This window comes from Netta rufina (assembly GCF_964035555.1).
Source record: "Netta rufina genome assembly, chromosome: 5".
Taxonomy (NCBI): Eukaryota; Metazoa; Chordata; class Aves; order Anseriformes; family Anatidae; genus Netta; species Netta rufina.
The window spans coordinates 54,783,906-54,806,609 of record NC_140128.1 but is presented as its reverse complement, the minus strand read 5'-3'; the positions used below and the strand labels follow the sequence as shown (position 1 = coordinate 54,806,609).

The 22,704-nt window shown below is 50.8% G+C and overlaps 1 protein-coding gene across 1 annotated transcript; it reads right to left on the bottom strand.

Annotated features, from left to right (window-relative positions):
• Window positions 1-2,685: 2,685 nt before the first annotated feature.
• EXOC3L4 (exocyst complex component 3 like 4) lies at window positions 2,686-20,517 on the bottom strand (the record flags this gene model as incomplete). The annotated part of the gene is made up of 11 exons (XM_084287648.1): window positions 2,686-2,851; window positions 4,545-4,666; window positions 5,261-5,413; window positions 6,051-6,173; window positions 7,438-7,552; window positions 9,433-9,528; window positions 11,077-11,177; window positions 12,249-12,374; window positions 13,622-13,739; window positions 15,941-16,586; window positions 20,178-20,517. 11 exons carry the CDS (start codon window positions 20,515-20,517, stop codon window positions 2,686-2,688), a joined length of 2,106 nt encoding a protein of 701 aa, XP_084143774.1.
• Window positions 20,518-22,704: the final 2,187 nt, after the last annotated feature.

Sequence of the window (22,704 nt, the reverse complement as noted above, 5' to 3'; positions counted from 1 at the left end):
AAGGCACTGCTTTTCACCCCAAACCAGAAACAAACAGTATTACAAAAGAGCTCCCAAACAAAAATATTTGTCACCACCCACACAGGGCTGTGAGTGTGCCAGATCTCTGCCTGAAATGCTGCATGAGATCCTGAGAAGCTAAACCTGGACAGAGATTGTCTCTTCTGATGCTTTTGAGGAAGACTTTTTCACTTTGGGCACATGCAGGGCTGGAGCGAGCCATGTCTCCTGGGGCAGGGAATGCAGCTGCCTACTGGGGTGAGGAGAGAACTGATGGGGAAAACACAGGGCAACCACAAACAGAGGGAGTGAGCAGGGTAACAACTGAGCTCCTCGGCATTTTCATACAAGAGCAATGTATTTCGTAATAAAAGCTCCAGGAGGCCTTTCTTCTGTTTTATTGGAATGTGAAATATGGTCCTAATGAAAAAGGGATGCTTTGCAGAACAGGGTTGGATAGCAGCAGCTTATTTCAGAAAGTGTAGACCAGACCAAGCATCCTCCTGCCTGGATATCACCCCCTGTCTACCCAGCAGCTCCCGCTCCTTTTGCATGGCTCTTGGGGACAGGGCAGAACCAAACCAAACCAAACCATGGGCTCACCCCAACAGGTTTAGCCTTTGGCAGGTTTAATGCATGCAGGAAGCAGGCTGTGCTCCGGCGGCTTGCTCATGAGAAGTGTCCCAGGAAAGGCAGTGACAAAGTGCAGGTCACAGTGCCTGGCTTTCCTCTGAGACTTCAGGGTTGCAACTTGCCTTTATTAGAAAATGAGAAGCGAGTTCCTGAGCTAATCCCAGGGCCAGCAGCTGGCTTCTGAGAAATGCAATAGCTTTGTGGAAAGACCTCCAGTAAAATAAGAAGGTTGAAAATCTTGTGTACACCCAATGCCCTTGAGAACGTTTCTGTGCCCCAGCTGTCTTGACCCAGAGGTGCTTGGACCAGAGAGGCACACAGGACAGAGGGAAATTTCTGATGGACAAAACATCTCTAGATGTCCTCTGCAAAGGGCTTTCTTCCCTGGCTCTCTCCTGCCAGGAAGATTTTCTCTGAAGCTATGGACAGATGACACTTGTCAACAGAAGGGCTCTGCATATCTTCCAGGATATGATATATCACTTCTACAAATGATGTACCAGTTCTCCTCCTCCATAGCAAAAACAGAGTCCCAAAGCTGAGGATTTGCAGGAATCATCATGAGCTATGTAAAAAAAATGATGAAGGGCAGAAACTTCCTCCCAGGACTTCCTGCCTCAGACCCACAATTAATACCCAATTTTCAAAGCCATCTTTAGAAAAACACCTCATCTTTCCTGCAAAGTTAGCAAGTCTGCCTTGTACTATTATTATTATTATTTTTTTCTTTCAAGGGATGATTGCAATTAAAGGTGCACTCTGAATCTCTTACCCTCTTACCCATCAGAGCACATTCTTGGCTTGTTACCAGGCCTGCTGCTCGCATGGGCTGAAGTTGATTCAGGAGCAAGGGGAAAGAAAGAGGTTCAGCACTGGTGATCTAATCTCCCAGTGTCTGCAGCAGACAAATTAGTGCTCAAGGCTATGCCCTGTCCACATTTATCACATTAATTGATAGATCGTAAACATGTCTCCGTACAGAGTCTTGGATTAAGTCCTGCAGAAGGCAACCTAAAGGACAAATTGGATTAAATGAAATCAGATTTGTATGGCTGTAGGCTTCTGGCTGTTTCTTTCATTCTACCCTGCAGACACTGCGTGTAATGCTTTGAGTCCTTCGCAGAATAAATCGGTGTCGGTGCACCCTGCTCAGAGGGGTGATGCTGGTCCATGCCAGGAAGGATCCTGTCTGTAGCACTGTTCCTGTCCACCTCACGTGAAGTTCATACCGCAGTCAGATTGTACCAGATTTGATAAAATACATTTGAACCTGCAAGAAAACAGGCTAAGGACAGGGTGGCCCTTTTTACCCCGGGGCAAGGAGGACTCACAGCCTTGCTCCACATAGCATGTCTGATCTGGACATGTTTGCCCACACAGGGAGGGAGTGATGGCATGAATGTGTCTTGGGTCCAACACAAGATTTGCAGTGAGGAGAATCTGCCGAAACACCACGGGGCCCATCCTGGAGCTCAGTGCTCCACGCACTGCGTGTCTCAGCCCTCAGGGCCTGGTCACCCTCCAAGGCTGTGCTCCTCGGGCAGGCTGAGGTGTGTGGTGTCAGGTCACAACGTCACCCACCTCACGTCACGCCAGCGTGGGCAGCTTGTTCACAGGGCAGGATGTAAGGTTTGGGTGCTACCACATCCCTGCCCGAGCCCTGCTCCTGGGTTGCTCAGGGACACTAATTACGAAGGAGGCTGCTGCTCTCGTGCTGCTGTGTAATTAGGCGTCATGCAGGCCAAGCCTTAATATAGCCCTGTGTGAACTCCTTTTGGTTCTCTCCTCTTCTCCAAAAAGAGACCCAAACTTGGACCAGACAAATCTCTTAACAGTAATATCCGTATATTGAGTGTGGGGTGGACAGTGCTGCCCTTGCAGGAGGTCAGGTTCTTGGAGCATCCATGGCCTTTGGTTTCTGAACCCAGGGCACTTTTCCAACAGCGGTTCAAACATTGCGTTTGCAGAGCAAGGAGGGATAGCAGCTTCAGGATCTTGCTGGAGACGCAGCATAGGAGAAGGGAGGATGCTAGCTGCTGTGCTGGCCATGTTTCAGAAGCAGCTGATGACTGCCGACACGTCGATTTCATCAAAGAGCGTGTTTTCACCCCTGCTGTCGGGGCACTCAGGCGCGCGGTGAAAGCTCTGCCGAAAAATCGCCGCTCTCCTGGTGTACCCCAGGCCCCGCAGCATGAGGATAGCCAGGATGTGCTCCTTCCTGCAGAAACCAAGCAAAGACTCTCAGCCCTGAGCACAAAGCCACCTCAGAGTCCAGTGACCACTGTGCCATGGCAAAGTGCCGAGGAGGTGTCCCCTCACCCTGCCGGGGGACCAAGCACGGTGCCAGCAGGACCCTCAGGATGAGGTCTGCATCCTCTGGTGCTCAGGGGAATTTCCTCCTCTGTCTCCTCCCACACGTGACGTCTTTTGAAAGCATTCCCAGGAGGCTGCAGACCTTTTATTTAATCATTATTTTGAGTTAAGCAATAGAAGTGCTAATATTTAGGAAGCTGACAAGCATTAATTAGATTACAGCTAGGAAAGTGAGTCTGGAAACATACCCTGTTCCAGTAAGCTCAGTACACACGGAATCAGAAACCTTTTCAAGAGCTCAGGGGAAGAATTAACAAAGGCACAAACAGGAAGGTCAGGCTGGTTCTGCCCAGTTTTCCAAATTTAATTGTTACAAATATTATTGCTCAATAACGGAAAGCCAGGAAATAAATCAACCAAGAGGACGAGCCTTAAAACCTGTCATGGCTCTAAAGCTAATGATGAAAAAGTACCACAAATCACAAGCCTGTAAATGGCTTTTCCACCAGGAAAGTTATTTTCAAATAGCTAATTCTGACCAGCCCTCATTTACCTTCCCATCCTTCCCAGAACAGGCACTGCCTCCTCCATCAGCATACTCGGGCCACCAGCATTAAGGCATCTCTTTGTAGAACAGGTGTGCTCACCAAGGAAATTACTTGGTTTCTATTTCAAGTCCTCTCCCTGAATATCCCCACTCAGATAAGCTCAAGGCATACCTGATCCATTCAGGTTGAATCTATCTGTGAAAAATGTTGACCCTCAGTTTTGGGGAGAGTGAAATAAATGTAATGTCTTTTTTTTTTTTTTTTTTCTGAATATTTGAGGGTCCACTTCAGTGTTTTGAGCAATCTGTTAAATTTATGGTTTAAAATGATTGCGTAAACATTATCCATCAGGAATGGCGTAACCCAGTGCAAGCACTTTGGCTCTTTTTCTGAAATGACTCTGTTGAAATGGATTTTCTTTCTAGCTATAATAATCCTTCTCAATGGCTGCTAAAAGAGCTGTGGAAGAGGAGGTAACTTCTGATATGCCGCTGCCCATCCATGCACAGTGCTAGTGAGTTTGTTATCTTTTCCAGAAGTATTACATTTTGCAGATGCTGCTTTGGAACAGCAAATGGAAAGTACAAAAGAAAGAATTTGCAGTTTATTCCAAAAGTTAGTGGTTGCGTTGAGCCCTTTTCAGGACCTGCAGATGAACTGTGTCAATGTCTAGATCACTTGGAGGTCTGGGAACAGGAGACAAACCATTTGCAGCAAATTGGCGAGCTGCACAAATGCTGCCAAAAGCAACCTGGAGATTTTAGAGTGCAGCAAAATTAATTTGGGGTGGTAAAATGAAAAGGTGCTGAGGGAACTTGTGTGTATTATAAGATCTATCAGACAGGGGAAAAAAGAGAAGGGATACAGCCACCAGAAAGAAAAATAATATCTGACTCTCCCTTTTGCTGGCAGCTTGGTTTCTAATTAGTTCTACAGCAGGAGAGAGATGCTGAGGAGCTTGGCCGAGGTACGGGGTGAGCAGCCACTATTTGGGATGGAGCCCGGCTCTTGGCTGCTGCATGCATCTCTGGCTGCTACCATTTCTCCTACCTGATGTCTGGGTAATCCTGGCTCAGTTCCTTGACGTGCTCCTTGATCCTGTCTTTTTTCTTCTCCCCAATGATATTGGCAATGTGATGTAAGGCAGGAAGGAGCCAGTCGGAGTCAGAGCCCTGTAAGTAAGGAGATGCAAGGGGACATGGGTGAGAACGCCTTTGTCACCACTGAGAGGGACCTACCTTGGCCAGAAAACCACCCCAGTGGGATTTAACAGCCCCAGACACTTGACTTTCTGCAAAACCCAATAAATTCAACTTTGGCTTCCCCAAAAATCCCAGCCTGATGTTGCCTAGCCACAAACCTTGCAAAGAGCCACAAACTTCTCCCCATCACTCTCCTGTATGCAGGCTGTGCTGCGATGGACTCTCACTGGTGTCACCCCAACGAGCTACACAAGTGGCACCCCATGGCCAAGGGAACACGAACAAGGTGCCACAGAATGAGTCTGGTCCCACAGCACAAGGACCAGCCTGTGCAAAGCTTTGAGATCTGTGAGCTAAGCTCGGAGTCACCTCCAGGATGGAAGTCCACAGTGCTGACCTGCAGCGACCACCTTGTTTGCTCTGGTTTAAGCTCTTTTACATTTCGTGGGGCTTGCCCTCCATGAGAGCTTGATGTCTTGGTGTCTTGGTTGCCTGGGGGCAAGCAGGGACATGGTGCCTCTGAGAAAGGGGCAGGCAGGGGATGCCAGGAGAGAGCTGACGTACCTGGTCAATGAACACTTTATTAAGGATTTTGGCTTCCTGGCTCATCCTTTCGCTAACTTGCTGCCGTGTCTCCCTGTTCATCTTCCTCCTGGGTTTGATCACTTGCACAATGTATTCCCTCACCACGTACTTATGAACATGACGTAGAAGCTCCTGTTTAAAGAAAACCAAACCTCATGTTTTGTTTTTTTTTTCTGTGGTTTCTGTGCAAGGTCATGGCAATGAGAGAGGGCAGGGGAACCTTCGGGTCTTTCAGCAGCAGCTGAGGGGATACAGAAGATGTTCACAGCCCTGCCCTTGGCTGAAAGCTAAGGCAGTGCCCATGGGAATGCCATGGAAATACTCTTCACTATAAAAGAGTATGATTACGTGTTGGTAATTTGGCTCCTCTGTAGCAATGAGAGATATTTTGGATGGTTTTAAAAGTAGTTTTGGATGATGCTTGTAGATTTTAAACACAGAGCTGTTGTTACATCCATTTCACAACCACATAGATGTGAAAGGAACATATGAAGGCATATAAGCCATGGAGTTACAGTGCTCAGTGCTAATATTCACCAATGTTTTTTGTTCCTCTTTAAAAAAATCAGTTCCCATATTTAAACCATAGAAAGGAAAGATATTGCACATTCTCACATGAACGTTGATCGCCAAAATGCCCCGTATCAGCAGTTCCCACAGCTCTAAGCAGCCCCTGCTGCTGGGAAGAAGGCTGCAGGTTGGACCACAGCCTGCAAGAGAAATCAGGACCCCCCAGCATCACTGTGCCCGGTGTGGTATGAGCCTGTACCTGCCCCAGGGGCTGCCTTGTGTGCTGCAGGTGCTTGGAGAACTGCGAGACCGCTGCAGCCAGTGAGTCCGGCTTTTCCGTTGCCAAAATCCAGTCCTTGGTCAGGATTTTCTTGAGGAGTGGCTGAAAGAAAACATCAGCTTCCTGACGTTACCAGGAATATTCAGATTAGCTGATGCACGATGATGCCCTTGCCCCAGAGTTAACGTGCCTCCACAGTGAGCCACGGCTGCTAGGGGCTTCTGGTGGCATCCGGAAAGTCTCCAGTGGGCCAAGTTCAAAATACCCCTTCCCTGGCATATCCCCTTTGTACTTTTCTCCACTTAGCTCTCAGGATCTCTGTCTTCAGACCTCCTGCTGGCACTCTCCTTCCCAATTATTTCCCAACTCGTGCCCTCCTGCTGTGCTCCCAGCCTGCTGAAAGGCTGCTCAGAAGTGCCCTGGCACTCTCAGTTCTCACAGCAATTCAGCTCTCTTGCTCAATGTCTTGGCTTGTCTCCTTCCTTGCCTGTCCCTAGGGCTCCGACATAAACCCTGCAGTCACTGGAAAGTCCCCTTGGCCAGACAGGCTTATCTGCAGTCAGAGGATGGCTCTTGATGTGTGACTGCCTTGGTTTCTGAAAGTTACGCTTGGTGTTTTGGAAAGTGAATTAAGATGAGTGGGGAGTGGTGGCACTAAAGGCTTAATTTCCCCAATCTCTCTTGTTATTCCAGCTAGAGCCAGCGGACCCCTGCCTAGCTGAGAGCAGAAAGCCCCATCTATAGCACGCGGCAGGCACAAACTGCATTGCAGCACCTTGCCTTTTAGGCCTCTTAACACAAGTTAGCCCAGAGCAGCAGAAACCAGAGCTCCATCATCTTGACGGTGAAAGAATTATCTTTTTCTTCACCATGGAAACTGACTGGAAAAATCACCCCAGCCAGAAAATAGCCTGGCCTGTCTGAAGAGGCCATGATAGAGCTTATAGGCAGAGGCTGATAACAGAACATGATAACAAATCTAAAGTCCTGACAAATCCAGATGTCTTGATAGAAGGAAAGATGCCCCATTGGTGTTGCCCAGCTGACTTCCCCGGTGCTCTACTATGGGTGAAGTTCCCACTCTGCTTTGCCCCAAAAGCTGAAAGCCACTGAACACCCTTTTCTTTTGGTTGCTCTTGTACTGAACAAATATATATGGTCATAATGAAAAGCTCCCAGGGTACTGGAAGGGTTACTCTGGATAAAGCAGGATTTGTACAAGTCAGGCACGACACATTTTGGAGAGACCCTAGCATCGTTTGCTGCACAATGAGGTCCAGTTGGACAGACAAGGAAAGGGCAAAGGCCCTCAGCTTCCGCACATACTCCTTATGTAGGGGGAATAGTGGGGCTGAGATCCTCTTACCTGTGTTTTTGTTCTCAATTTATTTAGAAACATGTTTCTGAAGTTCTTTGTCAGAGAAGCCAAGATCTTTTGCAGTTCCTCAGTGTTGACTTTAAACACTGTTTCCAAGCCTGACCTAAAGAGAATGAGAAACACCAGGACTTCAGTATTAAAGTATAACCCATTACATTGCCTTAAGCCTTTTAATCAGATCAGCATCTTCGGCATTTTTTTGTAACTTTCGTAACTCCTGCACTTCCTCTTGGAAACACTTAATGGGTCAGAATAATGTATCTTTTTGCACAATCTGAAAATTAATCACAAATGGGGAACTGTACTTGAAAATCGCCTGTTTCCTCATCAGATGAAAGTCGTTCAAACATGCTGAGCCATTGCTCGGGCCTTTTCCCTTTCACTTGAGCAACACTTCTGATAAATGATCTCCAGCTACCTGAGCAAGCACCAAGGGTCCTGGTGGCAGAGCGGCCGAGCTCCCCGTGCAGGGCCAGGCTGACTCAGCCCATGCCGTGACTGCAGGGGCTGGGACGGGGAATTACGGGGGGCGAAACCTGTGGAGGTTTTGAGGGAAAGCGTGTCGTTCTGGGAGGTTTCATGGTGTCTAATGAGGAAGAAGGCACAAGTTCTGAGAGGTAAATGAGATCTGCAATGATATGTGTTGGCTCTAGGTTCACGGTGAGGCCTTGCCTTTCTCATCACTTTACATCGTTGCCCTGCGGTAACATGGTCCATGGGAACTGAGGCGGCCCTGACAAACTGCTCACGATCCTCTTCATTGGGTCCTTCCATGCAGGAGTTTGCATGGAAAACCAGCCAAACTGAGGGGATGGGAGCCCCCTTCTCTGAGGACCCAGAGGCTGAGCATTTGTGCCCCGGTTCCTGCTGTGCTGGGGCACACACGGCTCAGGCTGGAGCTTGTGTTTCCAGGGGTCCTTCCCGGTGCCACTTCCACTAATGCTTTTCCATGAAGCTTTGGGTTTTGAGAAACAGATATAGAAGAGCTTTATCGGGAAACCCCTACCCTGTATCACCTTTCCTGAGGAAAAGGAAAAGCTGATGATGAGAGAGCATTTCACCGGGAAGCACCGCGCAGACGAGGGATGTTCAGACACTCAAATCTGTTCCCACCCTGCAGAGAAATGGCCTGGCCCTCTCCCAGCTGAAAAGCTGACTACAAAAAAACTTAACAGCAAACCCCTCTCCCCAGGGCGGTGCTCAGCTCTGTCACTGAAGCTGTGCTGGTGCTGAGTCCCTGAATTTTATATCCTCCCTACAACCTGGTGTCTCCTCACCCGCACTGCCCCTGATGCAGGCATGAAGCCAGCCCGTCACCTGCCGGCCCCGGACACCACATCTCCCATCCCATCCCATCCCATCCCATCCCATCCCATCCCATCCCATCCCATCCCATCCCATCCCATCCCATCCCATTCCAGGGGCCGGGGGAGGTAGGGCTGGAGGCTGGGCGCCGCCTGGAGCCGGCCGGCCGTACTGCGGGCAGCCGGGGGGCTCCTCCAGCCTCAGGGTGCCTTGCTGGGGCTAAGCTGCTAAACTCAAGAATATAAAAAAAATCAAACCCAATCTGTCCCCCCGACATCCTCCTCTGAGGATAAAATGCTGAAACTGAGCCGAACAGGCAAGCATCGGGAATCCCTGCTCTGCCTCCACGCCCGAAGGAGCTGTGCCTGCATCTCTTAGGGAACATCCCCCCCGTGAGGTGAAGCAAGGGCGAGAGGCGCCGCACCCTGTGCTGATGGGGCCGGACAGCCAGGCCATAAAGCTGCGGCACCCCGAGGCTGACACAGGGGCTCTGCCCTGCTCTTAGCCAAGATGTGGGCACGTCCCCCTGATCCGCCTGCACCCCTGCTGTAGCTCCAGTTCATCCCTGTGGTACCCCAAGGACACCCTTTTCTGCTGACCCCATCCCCTGGTGGCATCGCTTGGTCCTTCATCACCCTATGATGCCCTGGCTACATGATGGGGGGATGGAGGACTTACACCAGGTGGTGGAAGCTGTTGGTGTAGGCAGCGAAGTAGGGCACGAACACGGGGCTGTCGCGGGCTGCGTTCCACTCCATGAACTCCTCCCCGAACCTGCAGGAGACACACAAGGGATGTTATCCTCGGGGAACGGGGCTGAGCCAGGCGAGGAGTGCGTGTGCTGGGTGTGCACGGGCTGTCAGCACACGCTCCTTGCTGGCCCCATCTCTCTCCTCTGTGTATGTGGACATTTTTTGTTCGGTTGTCTTAACATGCGAGTGCAGGAGAGGGGAATACATAGCAGATAATTACTGGTTTGGGGTACGCTTGCCTGAATGTGTAAGCAGTGCAGATTTGGAGTGATTCCAAGGATCTCTGCACATGAGAGCTCCTGGGTGAAATTCCTGACTTTTCCTCACTCTGAGGGGTTATCTGCATCTGGGATATGCAGGCCAATCTGCCCCACCCCTTTGGGGCTGCGTAAATTTTGCCCTCCTGAGCATCCTTTCCAACATGAGCTGAACATGAACGAGGCAGCACGCCTGCATTGCCCCCCTTTAATCTCAGCACGCTGTGCTGGGGATCTGCTTTCTGCATCCCACAGCTGTTAGGGCTTTGGCAGCTGGTCCACAGCCAGGTGCCCACAACGTGCAGGGGGCTGGGGCAGGATTAGTGTGGGTTCACCACGGCTCCGTTTCTTTGGCAGTCCAATGCAACCTGCTCGGAGCAGCCTTAGCACTTGCTGCTTGCATTTGTTTAAGGAAAAGCTTCGGTTTTAGTGACCCTTTCATCTGGGAGCCTTTGCTGCCCCAGCTTGCACTTTACATCAATTTTGTTAAAAAGAAAAAAAAAAATAAAGAAAAGGAAAGGAACGTCAGTAAGCACTGCGTTTCTTCTAAAAAAGCAGGCAGACTTCAAAGCCAAACAGCTGGTTTGAACTGCCCTGCTCAGTCAAGGTACCAGAGACAAGTTGAGATGGCTGGGCAATGAGGGTTTAAAAGGGGAAGCCTTGCCTTTAGCATATTTTGAAAACTTGCCATGCCCCAGGTTCACGATTGAAGCAGGCAGCGCTCGGTCTCCCCCACACGCGCTCCGGCAAAGCGTCTATTAGCAAACTACCCACTCAGCGCCTGCCGGAGGTGTGAAACTCCAAAGGTTAATGCAGAATTATTTTTAGGCTCGCTTGGAGTTGATTCATGCTGAACGTCCTTTCTTCTCCGCTCCGGTGAGCGGCTGCAGCCCTCCCCAAAACACCCCGTCTCTACCCCATAGCTGTGCCAAGGGGATGGTGTGGCTTCATCTGCCAGACAAAACCTTCCCTGGGAGCATCCCCAGGGCCATAACTTGGGGATTACACTCATGTCCAATGTGGCAAGGGTCCTGGGTAGGTGGGACCATGCTCCCTTTCCAGGCTGAAGCTCTGGCCTCAGATTTTGGGACTCACAAGAGTCCCATCTTGGTCTGTTTATGACTCCCCTCCCAGTTGTTTTGCAGCTTGCCCATTACTGGGCTTATTGTGATCTCTATTTCTCCTAGGAACGGGCCCATGCCTGCTCTGTGCCAGCATTTGGCCCAGTGCATGGACCTTTATTATTATTATTATTATTTTTTACCAATCTGGTACTCATTTGAAAGGAATGCACTGCCCAGAGAGGTGATGACCTTGGTATGAATTCGTGCAATTCTGCCAGGCACAGCTCCAGTGTTTTTGCTTTCAGGCTTTTGCTGATGGCTCCAGAAATCTTCATGTGCTCCCCAATGATCTAGAAAAGGGCAAGAAGAAGTTCCAATGAATGGCACAGGCACGGAAGGGACATCCCTTGCAAGGATCTCGTGCAGCTTTGATTAATAAAAATGTTAACAGCCAGCCTAAGAGAGGGGAAAGCAGCTGACTTGGTGCCAGGCGGTTTTCATTATCCCTTGGTAGTTTCAAAAATAATAATCCATAATGGGCCGAGAGGCACAAACTTTTTTGTGTGCAGGCTGCAGCTCCCCAGTGCCGCCTGGATCCTTTCGGGGGGGTTGCAGCAGGGACCAAACCCCAGCACAGCACCCAGGGGAGCCAGGCCGTGCCCGCTCGCTGCTCCAGCCCTTCCTAATCCCCCTTGAAACAGCTCTCCTGCCTCTCTGGAGCTGGGCTGTGGCCCTGCTCGGGTGCTTTCTGAGCATTTTTCTCCCTCTGACCCAGCTCCAAGCTGCCTTCCTGGTGACCTAACAGCGTGCATCAGTCTGCTGTGGAAATGAGTCACGGCAACAGGCAAAAGTCTTTCATTTTCTTGCTGGCTTTCGTTCTTTCTCTTTCACTCTCTCTCTTTATTTTAAGGTATTATTTAATTGAAATGACTCAACCCTTTGAAAAGCAAGGAGAATGAATCCCAGCCCCTCCTGGATTTATTACCCCGTGGTCCCTAACGCTAGCAGGAGCTTTTGTTTTTTCGTGCTGTTTAAATTGGAGTGGCTGTCACTGCCTACAGCCCCTGCACGGCTGCCGCGGCCCCGGGACAAAGTCGCCCTTTCAGTGCAGGGGCTTTTCTACCAACCCTTTTCTTTCCGCCTTCCTTTGCCCCCTCTTTTCTTCTTCCCAATCAAAGAGGTTTAAGAACTTTCAAATCAGCTGCCTATTATGCTGCTGACACAATTGACAGCGGGTTTAATTTGCAGCTAGGAGGCAAGCCGTAGAGCTAGGAGCTGTAATAAGTGGCGTTTTCGGCTGCAATGTGTTCTGCGGGCGCGTGACTCGCACACGTTACGGCAGGAGGCAGTGCCGGGGGGCACTGGCTCTGTTCCCCGGGAGCCTCAGTGCACCCAGAGCCCTGCCCGAGCTCGCCAAGTACCGTTTGTATGTCGAAGGAGAGCGAGGAGTGGTACAGGTTGTCCTCCACCTCTGGGTGAACCTCCTTCTCCCACTTCTCCGTCACCTCCAGTCTCAGGATGTTTCCGAAATAGCTCTTGATTTTCCCCTAAGTGTTAAACGTAGGAAGGAAGCACGCAGCTCAGGAGATAAAGCCAAGCATGGGTGAAGCAGCCGGTGGGGATGTGGGGATGGGCAGAGCCGAGGGCTCACAGGACCCTGTCCCCTACCAGGGCAGTGGTGACGGAGGGGACCGACATGGTGCAAGGCTGTCCCGAGCCTGTGCTCATCCAGGGCTTCTCCCTCCCTCTTTCCCCCCATGCCTGCTTTTGCAGGAAGCAAACGAGGGCCCCCAGCACCTTTTCTCATCCAAAGCTGTAAGTGCAGAGCTGGCATAATGACGTTGTGCTTAACTGGCACACGTGAGATGCACATGTGCAGGGCAAAAAGATAAGTGGAGTCAAAGGTCTTGCTCCAGATCCTGTCAATCTGCTCTGGAAAAACAGGGAAGAAAAACCCCGGGCACGGGGTACTTCCAAACTGAGGGGCAACAGCTCCCCTGGCAGGGAAATGCGTGCTATCCCTCCGCAGGAAAGGTATGTGATCCTCCAGATCATTTACTTAGGGCAGCGGTATTTTCTTGGCCAAACACAGACTGCCTGCCATAGCTGCAGCTCAGTCAGCTGTTTTACTGCTCGTTGCAAAGTCCTCCTCCAGCATGTGCTGTGCACAAGGTCAGGACGAACGATCAGCCCGGTCCTTTCTGGCTACACGGTGCTTTTTTAAGTGGTCAGCCCTGGCTGATAACTCGGTGCTGTTGCTGGTGAAATGAAACAGTCCTTGCCAGCACCGTGGAACAATATTGATCTAATTTATCTGGGTACCTTGAGCTCACCTGGAGAAATTTCTGGAATGAAAACCATTTCAGGAATGGTTTGCAAGAAAATGTCTGAGCCCACCAGGGAGCTTCTGAGAAGGTGCTGGAGCATAGGGACATCTCCTGGTGCAAGGTGCCCAGAGTTGCCTGTAGCACCCCTTGTGGTTCAGCAGTGCTGGGGGAGCTCACAGGCTGTAAAAGCAGCAGCTAGTATTCATTTATCTCTGGCTTTGCAATGATTTTTATCTGATGAAGCACAGCCATGAACTTGCAGTGTGGGTCCGGTACCGTCACATTGGACCTGCATGCCTGCCATCATCCAGGCTCTGCCCTAACATTTAGGTGGTCTGCTTTGGTCCCAGCATTGGTCTCAAGGACTTTTTCTGCTTTTGATTAAAGGTTTCTCTGTGTGGTGCTGCCAGGACACAACATACACGGTCCTCCTGAGAGGCCCGTGAGGACAAGGTCTCAAACCTTACCTTCACAGAGGTGATGTAGTCATTTTTCAGCCTGTCCCAGTCCGCCGGTGTGAGCAGCAGGGACAGGTTTTCTGTCTTAACTTCTGGTTTGAGATCAGGGTGACCAAGAAAGAGTTCACTGGAAAGATTAAATGAACAAATGACGCTGCCTCAGAGCGTGAGTAAACCGATGGAATATTCATGGGGCATGAGCTGCGTAATTATTAAGCCGTGAGAAATATACTTAGAGCTTAAATTGTGATGCTTGTTTTCAAGCTTTAACAAGAAAATCTTTCCTCACCGTTCAAAATCCTAATTATTCAAAATCAAAATGATCTAAGGTTCCAGCCCACCTTAGAAATCATGAGACTTCTGAGTTGTTTGGACACGAACAGTGCTATGAGAATTTACTTTTTTTAAAATAAACAACATGAAGCTGATTCATTTGACTATGAGCTTGTGCAGTGCCTTTCGGGGTGATTCCTGCAGCAGCGTGCTGTATGCTGTGGCTGATGTCCCCGGGGTCCCATCACAGCAGACACCAGCCCATCATTTTTCCCCCTCTGTGACCCAAACCAAGGGGAGATGGCAGAGCAGGGCTGGTGGCAAAGGGCAGCCTCTGGAAAGCCCTCACATGCCTGGGACGTGGGCAATCTCAGCATCACGTGTCCTCCCTGTAAGGTGGTGGTGGGTGGACATTGAGCTCTGGTTTCTGAGTGCAAAGTGTGCCCAGCTGGCACGTGGCTCGGCCGCTTGCTTTCATCTGGTTTGGCGTCAGCAGGGCCAGCTGATGAGCAGGAGGCAGTGCCTGCCTTCCTGCCTGCATGGCAAGGAGCCTGCTACGAGTCCCTACAGCCACAAGTGCTGCCCCTGCAACCTTCCAGAAGACCACAGGGGCTTTGCATCTTTCACTGTGGTGAATGTGGGGAGAAAGAAGAAAATATTCAGGAATTCAATTAACGTGGGGCATAAATTGCAAGAAGTCTGGTTAGCAAAAAAGAGAGCTGCAAAGGCAGTGCCCTATACACTGCCTGCTTACTTGCCTGACCACCAAAAAGGGTTCCCATAGCCTTCTTTTTTTTTTCCATTTGTTTGAATTCTAACAATAACGGGCTTGGGCCAGGCAATTTATCCTGTTTTGGGATGGGCCCCGAAAGAGGATGGTGTTCTTTTAGCATGAGAAACTGAAATTGAAGCCATCCAACACAGCAAGGTGATTGCAAGCAGTACCCAAAACTGCTGCAAGCTCTCAACAAGCCTTTTCACAGCAAGATGGAAAAATACGAGGAGGGCACTTTTCTGGGGTGCAGAACCTGGCTGCTGATGCTCTTTTCTTCCCCCCACTCCTGCAGGGGTTGTTCCCATAGTGATCCTGCCATAGTGCTGCTCAGCCAGTGCCCTGCTGCTGAAGGGGTCACACATCATAAATGGGGTTTTAGGAGCAAATAACACGACTTTGCTCCGACATGGCTGCACTTAGGAAGTTATTAACAGACTTGTCTCCTGTGGATGGTGCCTCTCTCTCCTCCTCCCCACCACGCTGTGTGTTCCTGTTGGGTTTTACTCAGTGACTCTTTGAGGCTGGGGTGATGGGCTGAGATCTGTGCCAGTGAGCAACTGAGGGCATGCAATGCCATGACCTTTTGTGGGTACCTGTCCTAGATATCTCCTCCGGCTTTAAAAGGAGGCAGTGCCCAACAGCACAGCTTTTACTGCTCTTGTAAAGTATTCCTGCCTTTATCCCATAAATCCAGGGTGCCATAAGGATGGTGTTTGATGTGTCTACGCAGCTCCTGGAATAGTTTAGTCACCACTGAAGTACAGAGACCTTTAAGAGGTCCCAAAATCATGGACCTCCCATTCAAATAGCAGACACATCTGAGCCACGGCCTTTGTTTGCATGTATCTAATTCCCCACGCTGATATCTTGGCACCTCCTCAAGATGAACATGACCCCTGAGCACAGGGGTGAAGTGGATTGCTTCCAAATGCATCACGCTTTTAATTAAACAGGAAGAAGGCAGAGCTCCCCCACAGGTCCCTCCCTGTGCCTGGAAAAGTCACTGAGCAGCTGCTGGACGTGGCAAAACATTTCCAGAAAGGGAGGAGGTTTATCAGAGCTGCAAGGGGGAGCTTCCTGCTCAGGGAAACTGAGCTCTGCGAAAAGCAGCGAGCATTTTATCCACAAACCTTTGTCCCCGCCTTTGGTAGATCAGTTATCTGCTTCTACTGTGTAAGCGATTATCTCTCTGCTTGCTCGGGGAACTGAAAGCAGCTACGTGGGTTTGAAGCATCCCCGCTGCCCTGCTGCTCTCTGGGGAGGTGACGGCAGCAGCTTACCTGCGGTAGGTGTTGGCCACCCAGTCCAGCAAGGAGTAAAGCTCATTGAACTCCAGCACCCGCTGGGAGAGATCCTGCAAGTGCGAGGCGATGGCCTTGTGGAAAGCCTCCACGTAGATGTCACACACCTGGTACTCCTCTGGGTAGCACTTTTTTACCGACAGCTTGATCTTCAGCAAGTCTTCACTCAGGTGTTTCTGGAGGAAACACAAGTGGATGTCAAGCCAGGAACTCTCTTCTTCCTTCGAGGCCAGGGGTACCCTCAGGACTCTCTTTCTGGCGCTCTCGTTGATAGCTTCCCTCCACTCCTCCCTCCACCTTCTGGGGGAGCCGAGCAAGTCCGACCCCGGAGCACTGCCCGTGTTGGGGTGCGCGGCCTCCTCACGGGCAATTAGAGTCACCAGTGAGGACAACGTGGCCTCCTCAACGGTGGGATGCTCCAGCGTTCCCACCACGATGGACTGGATCATGTCCTTGATGGAGTTGTAAAGCAAATCCACGTCCTTGGTTTTCCTCACAAACTCCTGGGGGTTGTCCTTGTATTTGTCTGCATCCCGCTCGGCTATCGTCTCGTCTTCCATGTACTTGATGTTTGCAAATGCTTCCAGAAGTTTCTGCTTCTGAATGAGTTCGTTTATCTCCATTACTGCAGAAAGAAGAGGGAAAAGGGTCAGGAAAGGCAGGTGTTAGGTGATGGGCAGGTGACTAGCAGAACGGGATATCCCCTAGGAACACATGCAGGACTGCTCTGGGTAACCAGATCCCAGCGGTGCATGTGGGGCTCCTTGAGAGGAAAGAATCACTTCGCAGAGACTGCACAGTCAGGGCCATATCTCTAAAACACTGTTTTCAGACACGGGAAACGCCAAAAAAATGGATCATAGCCCTGCAGGAGAACCCCAAGCAGTGGCTAACGAGGCTGCACAGGGGGCACTGTGATCTCGGGTTGTGTAAGACCGCCTCGGGCTCTGCCCCTCTGCTGATTTGGAGCCAAAGTGGGACTGGCAGCGGGGACAGTTCTTGATATGACCTCCCAGCAATGCTGCTAGCAGAGGCACCCTTGTTTCCCAGCATATCAAGGCCCTGTCGTGGGGGAAGCTCCTGATATTTTGGGAATATCCCAGTTAAGATCTAACCTTGGGCTAACCCCGGGCTCCCCTCCTGTCCTGATTTTGTGTCTCCCACAATATTTAGGTTTTCCTGAGAGACATCCCCGACTGACATCACGGCTAAACTGCCTCCTGCATTTCTGAGAGCTGAGCGAAATGCTAACACATCCTGCAGAGCTTGTCGCTCATGATTTGCATTGCGAGGACTCCCTGAGACACAGGGACTGAGGTAACAAGCCAGAGACCGGCCCATCTGTGGCTCACTGCCTTTTCCAGACTGTGCATTACACAGCAGACAGCTTCTGAGAGATGCCCCTTACCCTTTCCAGACATTTAGATATTCTATCAATACCTGTGGTCTTCAGCCACTCAAAAAAAAGTGGGATCAGAGGGCCAGAAGCCACAATCTCAGCTCTGTGGTTTTTGAAACCTGCAATAACCCTCAGAGCAGAGAGGGAGAAGGGTCACTGGGATGCTGCCCAGGCACATCCTTGCCTGGAGTAGCAGTGAGCATGGCATAAAGGGGCTGTGGGAGGGCCTGGAAAGAAGGAAGAGGGAGAGGTGGGAACAGAAAAGCAGTCTGTGCCCTAGGAAGCCCGAGGAGTGGCACCAATGCAGCTCCAGGGGAGCCAGCAGGAGGAGATGAGAAACAGCAGAGTACACCTGGTATGTGGAGATCGCCCTCCTGGAGAGGTGCAGGGGGAACCTGGCCAGGGATAGGCCTCCTCCGCCTCCCACCAGCAGCATTTTTTTCCCTGGAGGTGAGCACTGCTGTCCCTGGCTGCCTGGGGAGGCTGTGTGCATTGAGAGGGGCACCCCAACATGTGGGTATGTCCTCCTGCAGCTCAGGTCTCACCTGGCTTTTCCACATCTCTTTGGCTTTTGGAAGCTGCCACCAGTGCTGGCTGGTGTTGGCTGAGGCTGGAGGAAAAACATCAAATACTGTTTCCCCCAAAGTGCCTGAGGGCTTTTGGGTTTTCCATTTATTTTTCAAAACCTTGACGGAGCAAGAGCCACGACCTATCTGCCAGCAATGCAAGGGGTGCTGGCCGTGGGCTGGGGAGACCCAAGAGCACTGCTGAGAGGCCTTGGGAAGCCTCCACCACCTCCAAAATCGTAGCAGGTGCTCTGCACAGGAGATCCCACTGAGATATTGGACACAAGGCAAATTTTAGAGAGGAGGAGGGAAAGGCTGTTATTTAGGCATGTGTGGCCACTGCTTTTGCTGTGCACACTTATAAAGTGAGATGGAGAAACTGAAGAGCACTCACAGAAGAGATGAAGGACTGGCTCTTAATCCATGATTTATGCTCCAGGGCTTTTCTGCACACAGATTTTACACCAAATGCACCAAATAACCTGCACAGTGTGGAGCTATCTGCATGAAGACAGAACATGCTGAATAACCCAACTGCTGCCTACAGTACATGGAGCTTTGAGTGCCTGTATGGAGCTGCAGCAGCTTCTGGACTCGGAAGGAAGATTGTGCCAATTAACTTAGTCTCTTCTATATAAATTAATATAAAACCTGTGTTTGCACAAGTTCTTGCAGAGAGAAACTAGAGGAATACATTTTGTTCTGTTTATCAAAGTGAGAAAACACCATTTAATCACCATCTAGGATAATTATTCAGGGAGGTGATGTTGGGTGCTAAATGGATCTTTAATTTAGCAATACAAGATCAGCCAGCTGGTAATTGGAGGAAGACAATTGAAAGGCAATTAACCATTATGCAGCTTAATGGTGCACATGGTGGAGTCTCCATCACTTGCCATATTTATCTCAGGATGGGATGCGCTTCTGACAGAGCTGTTCCAGTCCAGGCTAATCATGAGTTATTGGGCACAGGACGGGTCTTATTTGTGCAATTCCTCAACTTGTGGATTGCAGGACTTGAAAAGGGTTTTAGCTGGGTAACATTTCCTGTAACACCTCCTCTGTGACCCTTTGGGAACAGACTGGCGCAGCTTATGGCATGGGCTCAGATCCAGCTCACCAGCCTCACAGTGTATCAGAGCATAGCAGTAAATAACTCCATAGCACTGCAGAGAACGCTATAGCAGTGAGACAGCTTCAGTTCTTCTTGCTGATACCCATGGCATCTGATGCAGTGGGACAAGAATTTATTTCTAGAAATTTAAGCTGAGGAAAGGTCAAACTGCGTTGACCCACCTCAGTCCATCTCCTGGAAGTGCTGTTGTATTTCTGCCTTGGAAATGTGGAAGAGAACAGTGCAAAAGATAAAAGTCATTGCAGTCTATCCACACTTGGGGAATTAAAATTTGACCAAGACCTCTCTATATAATGCTGACAAAATGTGTAAGAGAAACCAGCCTGGGGAAAACAAACCAAGCACATACTTGCAGCACCACAGTTGTGAGAATAGATGGAAAGTCAGCATAAGGGAGCAAAAACCTCTGTGGAAGTCCCCTTGCAAGGCTGTAAGATTGAGAACCAAGGTGGAGGTGCCAGCCCAGACCATATCCAAACCACCTTTTTTCCCACCACGGAGGAAGGAGCCTTTCCTCCCAGCCCTAACTGGACTAACCAACAATAACACTTGTTTCTGAATTGCTCTGCATTCAGCAAGAGTGAAAAAACTGGGGTCTGCGAATGTGGCTGACTCACTGCATTTCTCATTGCCAGCCACATGTGCCTCTCATCCAAATATTTTATTTTAGGACTTTACTTAATGGGACTATTTATCAAAGCCTTGTAGAAACCAATCGAGTGCAGGCTGGGGATCATCAGTCTGAGAGCTGCCGAGCAGAAATTATCCAAAAGTGCAACGCAGGCAACAGTGTAGGAAGAGCCCACACTGTGCTTGTAGATGCTGTCAGACAAGCAGTTCCCAAACCGTGCTCGGCAGATTGGTGACTGATATGTGTGGTGTGTGCTATGGCCACTGACACGTGAACCACCGGGTCGGTGCACTGATCCTACAAAGGTGGTTGGTAAGGTTATCACAGCACAGTGCAGGCTGCAGGTGACCTGCCCCGATGAGTTTGTGCAAGGGGAAATAGTTATCCCTACCCCATAATGGGGTACCTCTTTCTTGAGCATCTCTGTAGGGCCCAAGGTTGCAAAGTCTAAGTTTCTTGAAGGTTACATATATTTTGCTTCTTACCTGAAAGAGGCTTTCCTTCAATGGGCTCCGTTTCTATTGTATCAACAACCTCCTCCAAATCATTAGGGACCGTGGTTTTGTTCTCTTCATTGCTCTTGGAGGACAGAAAAGAAAGTCTTTTTTTCCTCAAAGTGCCAGTGCCTTCCTGTTCTTTCTCTTTCTTCAGGTTTCGCTTGGATTTCCGGATACTTAGCATTGTTTTAAGACCTCTTTCAAGGAGTCCTATGTTCTCGCCATGCAAAGTCGGGCTGCCCAGTTCTGGAGCGACCTCCATCTCCTTCCCTTCACTCTTTGTTGGAGAGGCTGGTTCTGAGGCCACTGTTGTTGGGCTCAGTTTCATTTTTATACTCATCTTGTCTTTCAACAACAGGTTTTCCAAAAAGGTCGACAGTAGTCCCTGAAATAAACAAAACCACAGGGTGAGATGAGAGGATCCTTGTGGCCTTGCAGTGTTTCCAAAGCTGGTCCTGGACTGGAAAATCTGGTCCGTACCTAATCCAAGGACAGAGAAAGCGGTTCTAGCCTGTCACCACCAAAACAGCCTTTCTACCTACATGGTGCACATGCTGGCCTGCACGTAGCCCTGCGAGGCTCCAGCTAACTCCTTAGGTCAGGCACGTGGCAGCTCTTCCTCCAGCACCAAGAAATCACTGAATGCCAAGGATGAAATCTGCCGGGCACACCATTTCAGCTGGTAACAAGGCATGTTCTCACTTCCCTTTCTCCAGGTGGATTTCCAGCCCTGTAGTCTTTACAGGAATTACCTGAGGGTAATTCCCACTTTCTGACATGGATGGAGCGAGTGTGGGCTGTGCCACTGCCCCTGCCCTGCTGCAGCCCCAGGTGGCTGCTGCTGGCAGTGCCCAGGGGAAGAGGGTTGAGCAGATCTCCCCTCTCTGCTCCTGCCCCTTCCATCCCAACCACCACAAGCTGGCCTCCCCAGATCGTCATGGTTACAGCACGTCAGGCTTTACGATGCCCTAAAGGTTCACATCACTCATCTGCCTCATGTGGTGCTGAGGCTGGGTGTCTCAACCAAGCTCCTGCTTGAGCTGAGGGGGGTGGTGTGGGGTGCTGTGCCTCCAGGAGCCCAGGGCATCCAGATCTCAGCAGCAATACCCCTGCCAGTGCTCCCGGGCAGCAGTGGCACCCCTGCACTTGCTTGGCTCCCACCCTGCAGCACAGAGACCAGCTCCTCTCTGCCCGCTGAGGGCTGCCTGGAAAGGGGCGGTGGGAGAGGCTGTGCCCTCCTTTCCATCCCCATCTGCCACCAGGTCACTGCCAGCACGGCCAGGCCACGGGGGCGTTGTGCACTGCAGGTCTGAGGATGGTAAAAGCCACTTTCTCCCAGAGAAGACTCAGGCAATCAGTTTAAATCATTAGAAGCAGCTATTCTTTGAGGTCACCCTGGCCTGTCTCAGGTCTGTCAAGCTCACAGGAGCCAGAGATTGAAATACGATTACAGAGAACAGACCTGCTGGGACTCTGAAAATACTTCTCAGCCCTCCCTGATCCTAGCCTGGCCAGATTTCCTCTCCCTCGTGCGCAATTATTGCCCAGGTTATGAGCTGCAAGGTCTGCATCTTCCCGCGGGTGGGCTGAGCTCCTGGCACAGCGGGGCTCGGACCCTGCCTTGATCCTTTTTCGGAGGAAATATTTGGTCAGGGGAAGGGAAGAAGAGAAGGAGGGGGTGTACCCCGTTCCCGGGGGTTCAGCGGGAAGGGAACAATTCCTGGCTCACACCCCGCATCATGGTGGAAGGGGCAGGGAGACAGGGCAGCAGGACCTGGAGCAAACCCGCGGGCAGGGGAAGGGAAGGAAACACACCCCGGCACCGATCCTCTCCGCTGGGATAACCTGGATGTGGTCCACGGGACTGGCGAGCAGCTCTGTGCAGGGGACGTGGGGCTGGCTGTCAGGGCGAGCTCATCTGCCTCCATCCGCCTGCGTGGCCGGGGGGCTCGCTGCGGGCACGGCGCCTCTCTCCATCGGGCTCTGCCCTCTGTAGAAGGGCTCCTGCGGGTGGTAGGGGGTCCCGGCCCCTCCTGCCCAGCACCTCCGTCAGCTTCAACTGCCTGCTTCCCGGGAGAGCCTCGGGCTTTCACTCTTTCACTTTCATTAGGTAGGAATTAAAAAGAAAAGAAGGTAAAAATTCTCCAGGGTTAATATTTACCCAAGGGGTGGGGATGGAGAGGCAGCCTCTGTGCTGAAGGTGAAACAGGGATTGAACGGGGTAGGGGGGAGCAGGAATCCAGCCCCTGGCCCTGCCTTCAGTGGGGTGAAGCCCTGCGGGGTTTGGGTACAAGGGCTCAGAAGCTGGTGCGTGGGCACAGCTGCCTGTTTCTCCTCGTTCTGCCCCATTTCTGGAGGTCACAGCCAGCCCCAAGTAATGATTGACAGGAGTGGGTGAGAGACCGGGAGTGCTGTGACCCGTGGTTATACATTTCCACATCCACCCTCCTGCTCCTACCTTGCCGTGGGCACTTATTTCCATGGGGATGCTGGCACTGGTTCTTCCTTCCCGGCA